Genomic DNA, 6,000 nt, shown 5'->3' with positions numbered 1-6,000 from the left:
ATAAAGTAGCTATTATTAACTCCAATCTACAAATAGGGAGTCTAAGGGACAGAGAAGTTAAGGGGACTGCCTAAGGCAGTGGTAGGCAAACTGTGGCTCTCAAGCCAGATGGGGCTCTCTGGCCCCTTGAGTGTAGCTCTTCCACAAAATACCTCGTGTGGGTGCGCACGTACAGTGCGATTAAAACTTCGTGGCCCATGCGCAGAAGTCAGTTTCCGGCTCTCAAAAGAAATTTCAATTGTTGTACTGTTGATATTTGGCTCCGTTGACTAATGAGTTTGCTGACCATTGGCCTAAGGGCATATGGAATTGGCCGAACTGGGATTTGAACCCAGCTCAGTCCACTTTTCCTGTACACAGGCGAGAAAGGATAAAAGCTGGACTGGGGCTGAAACCGGTTTGGCTCAGTGGATAGAGTGTTGGCCTGTGGACTGAAAGATCCCGGGTTCGATACCGGTCAAGGGCGTGTGCCTTGGTTGCGAGCACATCACCAGTAGGGGGTGTGCAGGAGGCAGCTGATCGATGATTCTCTCTCATCGATGTTTCTAACTCTCTCTCCCTCTCTCTTCCTCTCTGTAAAAAATCAATAAAATATATTTTTTTAAAAAGAAAAAAAAAAAAAGCTGGATGGGAAGGGGGCAGGGAGGCCAGCTGTCTCAGGCCCCAGAGGGACACATTTGTGTCTATCCAATACTTTCAGGGTCTCACAAGAAGAAGTCGCTCCCAGTCCCTCTCCACTCCCTGCGGGTCTGGGGCTGCTACAGCTGGGAGCAGGACTGGGTCAGGCCCGGAATGGGACCCCGGGATCGAGGTGCCCAGCAGGAGGTAGGCGCAGCCTGCAGGCTGACAGACTCCAGAAGCTCTCCCTGAACAAAGCCTGGGTGGGAGGCGGCCTGGCGTGTCCCCACCCCGCCTCCCCCAGTGCCTGCTGAGCCGAGACCACAGCCAGCAGCCAGACAGAGCGAGCATGGCTGGGCTGGGGGCCGCTCCGCAGCTGCTCCTCCTCCAGCTCCTGAGCCTGGCGCAGGCCCAGGGGGTGGGCAGAGGTAAGTTGGAGAGGCAAGGGCTTGGGGTCCGCCAGGCAGGACCCGTCCTTGCTCAGACTGGTCGAAGGGAAGGAGCTGGGGCTGCAGCTGCCTCTCCCGGGCCCTGCCTGGGCTGGAGGGGCCCGCGCGGTGGGGGAGCGGGGAGGCCGGGGTGTGGGGTCAGGGGAGGGAGGGGCTTCCTGCTGCGGCCTCGGGAGGAGTTCCTGCAGGCCGCCGCGGGGGGGAGGCCCTGGAATCTGCGAGTCTGAAGTTAATTACTTGTCTTGAGAAAGAGGGAAAGAGAGGCCGCTGTGGGAGCTGACTGAATCGCTGAGCCTGGCCCTCCCCCAGCGGGACGGGCGGGGAAAAGAGGGATCAGGGAGGGGAGCTGAGGACTGCTCCGTGGGGAGCAGCCGTGCTTTGCAGTCCTCAGGCGCCCTTTCTGTGGGTCTCTCCAGGCCCGGCCCTGCCCTGTCTCCCCTGGCGTCACAGGGGACCCCCAGCCGCTCCCTGACCCTCTGACTGTTCCTGCTTAAGCAGGTCCGGAGGAGGGATGGGAGTCAAGCTGGGGGGGGAGGGTGGAAGATGCTGAGACCCCGTCCTTGGTCCTTGGCCGTCCTTCCCGGGCTGGTCAGGAAGGCAGCCGGTACGGGAGCCGGGGCAGAGGGCCACTCCGGTGACCCTGCGCAGGGAGGGGCAGCATGCACAGAGGTTTGGGTGCCCGCCTGTGCTGGGCTGTCAGCACCCTGGGTGTGAGGGGGAGCAGGGAGGCTGAAATGGTGGGTGGCACATTGGGACCTGCTGCTGGGAACCTCCGGGCGTGTGGTTCAGAAAGGCTGTGCCAGGGGAGGGGAGCAGCGGCTGGAGGCGGGAGGACTCTGTCTTCCGTCTCCTTGGCAGAGACAGAGGAGAGCAGAGGAGAGCGGAGTGGGCTGGGAGCGCTTGGGTGGGACCAGAGACCATGGGGTGTGGGGAGGGGCAGCAGGGGGGAGCTGAGCCCCAGATTTCTGCATCGATGGGATGGCATTAACCACGCCAGGACCCAGGCCACGCAGGTGTGGAGGAAAGCGGACAACTTGGGTTTTGGACCGGAATCTCCAGCCCCCGTTGGGGATGGCAGTGGGGAGGAGGGGAGAGTGGGTCCCCTGCCTCACTAATGTCCGTGAGAGAAGCCCGTCTAGCCACGAATGAGCTGTTCTGTGGGAAAGACCCTCCCCGCTCCCTCCCCGCCCTCCAGCCCCTCTGTGCCTGCCCACCGGGCCGTCTGAGGATGTCTGTGGCGTTAGCTTGCCCCCGGCCACGGCTTTTCTTTTCCTGCCCCAGGAGAGGGGTCCAAGCCTCGGTCTGAACTCAGAGGTCCCCCTTTCCCTCAACATCATGTCACCTGGAACCGGGACAGCTGTCTTCGTTTGGCCCCGCGCCTTATAGCTGGTGGGGGCCCTGCCAGGAGCTCCCCCAAACCATCCAGGGAATGCAGCCTGGCCTCACCCTCTGGGACCCAGCCTGCCCCATGGGGGGTCCCCAGGCCCCTCGGTCACAGACTGGACACTGTGGCCAGTCTTCGAGGTGGGAACAGAGAGCGGAGTTATAGCACACACACACACACACACACACACCCGCCAATACACACACACACAGTCTCCTTTCTTTTTATATATATTTTATTTATTTTTTACAGAGAGGAAGGGAGAGAGATAGAGAGCCAGAAACGTCGATGAGAGAGAAACATCGACCAGCTGCCTCCTGCACACCCCCTACCGGGGATGTGCCCGCACCCAAGGTACATGCCCCTGATTGGAATCGAACCCGGGACCCCTCAGTCCGCAGACCGAGGCTCTACCACTGAGCCAAACCGGTTTCGACACATCTCCTTTCTGACAGGTGAAGACCGCAGGCAGGGTTCGCTCACACCAGAGCCTGGGCACCTTCCAGCAGCCGCCTCTCACACGTCTGTCTCCCCCTCCTGCACCCCAGCCTGTGCCAGCTTCTGGGCCTCCCAGCATGGCATTCAGCTCCAGGCTCCCCTGGCCACGCCCCCGGCCCACGTGAGGATGAATGAGTGACCCTGACGTGCAGGGGGGCTCTGGTCGAGGTGCTCCCTGTGCCCCCAGAGGCCCAGCATCCCTGGGGCTGGGCCCTGGGGAGAGCTGGTCTGGGTCACCTTCGTCCACACAGGGCTCCCTCCCCCTCCTCCCTCTCCACCTTCCTCCTGCCCCCTCCTCCCCTCCGCATTTTCACTCGGACAGCCTCACAGACCCTGTCTCCTTCCACGGATGAGGGTGGCAGGTGGACAGGGGAGGGCACATCATCGGGAAGGCAGAACCCAGGACCTCGCTAGCCCCTCACCCACAGGCCCATCCTGGGTTCTCTGCCTTCAGGTGGCGCTGTCCCCGGGGAGTCCCTGGGGCTTGCTGACATCCGTGACTACCAGCAGCAGGCTCCAGCCCGCTCCTCAGACCCCGCCGGGGCCGCCCAGGAGCAGTGGCGCCCTCTGCAGCAGTCGCTGGAAAGGCTGGAGGCTGAGGTGGCACAGCTCAGAGCGCAGGTACCGGGCAGGCGGGCCTGGGCTCTGTGCGCGGGGTGGGGCAGCCTGTGCAGGGGGAGGAGAGGAGAGGAGAGCTGGCCTTGGGGGCAGCGGCACGAAGGGGCCCTAAAATAGTTTTGTTTTAAACGCACATGGAGAGATTCTTATGTGAACCGTTCTTAATATCATTTCTTTCATGAAAACGTAGACCCTCCAGGGTGTCTGTTTTGTCAACCCAGCCTTTCATATTCCTCCAGGTACTTGCAAACATTAGAGAGCACCCATACGGCATCGTCAGGAAGGGTTTTTGAATGAATAAAGGACTTTAATTGTTGAGGGGGGGTTGGCTGTCCTCTGTCCAAAGGAGAAGCCTGGGGGCACCATGATCTCCTGGGGTCCTACCCAGACCCCCACCCCCACCTTGGTCGTGAGAATGTGACGGTTTGAGCTGGATGCTGACCGACCTGTGTCTACGTGGGAACTGTCACGTTTCCTTCTCACGCTGCCTCAACCCACAGATCTGTGGGGGAAGCTGAGCCAGCACCTCCAACCCCCCAAATCTTTGCTCCAGAACCAAGACCTGCAGGAGAGGGTGAGGCAGCTGGAGTCCTGCGAATGCCGCCCCGCTTCCCCCCAGTGCTGGGCGCTGGGGAGGGCCTGGCCGGAGGGGGCCCGCTGGGAGCCTGACGCCTGCACGGCCTGCGTCTGCCAGGGTGGGGCCGCTCTCTGTGATCCCAAGCCTGGCCTGCCCCAGTGCCACGGTGAGTGCCACCCCATCTGCCTGCTGCACCACCCCGGGGCCTCGAGGTGGGCCTGGGGGCCTGAGGGACAGCACTCTCTCCTACCCAGGCTGCAGCCACAATGGTCAGGCCTATGGCAATGGGGAGACCTTCTCCCCTGATGCCTGCACCACCTGCCACTGCCTGGTGAGTTCCAGGGCCCCCTGAAGGCCCCTGCCTGCCCCCGTTACCTGTCTGCCTCCCTGTCGCTGCCTGTCCCTTCCCCAGCCTTGCCCCTGGTGGCCCTCAGCTGATTCTGAGTAGTTTGGCTTTCTGGGGCTCAGGCCCCATGCACGTGGCAAACAGGAGCACGGAGGGCAAAGGGAATGATGTTGCCTGGCTTCCCACATCACCCTGTCCTGTGGACTCTCACTGCCCTGGTCGTCCATCTGCCCTTGTCACCTTCCCACCCGTTCTCCCTCACCTGCCCCCAGAGCCACCTTCTCTGGCTGTCCCTCACTCTGCCATTGAGGAAGGCCTTGTCCTCTTCCTCCACTCTGGGAATTTGGTGGCACCTGGGAGAGACGATTTCTGGGATCAGGGAATGAGGGGGTTGGGGGTAGGATGTCTCTTTTCTGCCGTTGGACCAGGAGTCGCCCATGACCCTTGAGCAGACTCAGCCTCTGGCTCCTCTGGCAACCCTAGCCTGGGGGGGGGGAGCTTTCGGTTCTGGAGGCCCTACCCTCCTGGCTTCTGACGCCTGTGCACCACCGTCTGCCTCCCCGCAGGAAGGAGCCGTCACCTGCAGCCAGAAGCCATGCCCAAGGGGACCCTGTCCGGAGCCAGGAGCATGCTGCCCACACTGTGATCCAGGTCAGCCTCTGCCAGCCCAGCCCCACTTCCGTACTTATTCTGGGGCCCCGGGGCCAGGGTCTGCCATCACCTGCTACATGCCCAGAGGGTGCCTGCCCACTCAAGCTGGCAGTGGCTAGAGGAGTTCAGAATGAAGCAAGTCAACAAAGTGCTGACTGTGGCTGGGTCTAAGAGTGCCCTCGGGGAGCTTCTGGTCTCACTGAGAAGATACAAAGTCCAGTGAGCACGCCCTGGCTGGGTAGTTCAGTTGGTTAGAGGGTGGTCGCCAACCTTTTGGACCTCATGGATCACCAGTGGGGTCCCCATATGCCAAGGTTGTGGGTTTGATCCTCAGTCAGTGCACATACAAGAATCAACAAATGAATACATAAATAAGTGAAACAACAACTCTCTCTCTCTCTCTCCCCTCCCACTTTCCCTCCCTCCAATGAACAGATTAAGGAGGTGTAGAAAGGCAGTAATTGGCGGGGGAATCCTACCCAGACCAGGTACCAGTGGGGTGTCTGAGCTAGATCTTCAAGGGAAAGGTGGATGTCACCAGAAAGAGACAGTGCTGCAGGGCCCTCTGGACAAAGATGGGGGGGGGGGGGCGGGGGGAGGGGGAGATGCAGGAAATCAGTTTGGAAAGGCCAGTGGTACGGACTGCTGTAAGCCATGCAGTTTGAACTTTCTTCTGTGGGCAATAGGGAGCCGCGGAGAGCTGAAGAGCCAGAGTGTGGCATGTTCAAAGAGGTGCTTTAGGAGTATTCCTCCGGCGTTGTGCTGGGTGCAGAGGGACCAGTTAGGGGACTATTCGAGCGGCGTCAGAGGTGGCTGTGGCTGCAGAAGGAGGGGCATTTCTAAAGAACGGGTAGGAGCT

The 6,000-nt window shown here is 60.8% G+C and overlaps 1 protein-coding gene across 2 annotated transcripts in view; it reads left to right on the top strand.

Moving 5' to 3' along the window:
• The first annotated feature begins 772 nt into the window (after positions 1-772).
• Positions 773-6,000, top strand: part of LOC118712567 (kielin cysteine rich BMP regulator) — a 28,749-nt gene continuing 23,521 nt past the window's right edge. Inside the window, exons 1-5 of one of the 2 annotated variants that reach the window (XM_045576653.1) lie at positions 773-1,046; positions 3,404-3,570; positions 4,121-4,310; positions 4,399-4,475; positions 5,057-5,141. In XM_045576653.1, coding sequence (XP_045432609.1) covers positions 968-1,046; positions 3,404-3,570; positions 4,121-4,310; positions 4,399-4,475; positions 5,057-5,141 — 598 coding nt within the window. In that variant the 5' untranslated portion in view covers positions 773-967. The remainder of the gene's footprint in view (positions 1,047-3,403; positions 3,571-4,120; positions 4,311-4,398; positions 4,476-5,056; positions 5,142-6,000) is intronic. The other variant, XM_045576656.1, reaches the window with a different exon arrangement.

Source organism: Pipistrellus kuhlii, unplaced genomic scaffold (assembly GCF_014108245.1).
Source record: "Pipistrellus kuhlii isolate mPipKuh1 unplaced genomic scaffold, mPipKuh1.p scaffold_m20_p_10, whole genome shotgun sequence".
NCBI lineage: Eukaryota > Metazoa > Chordata > Mammalia > Chiroptera > Vespertilionidae > Pipistrellus > Pipistrellus kuhlii.
This window is presented reverse-complemented; position numbering and strand designations above follow the sequence as displayed.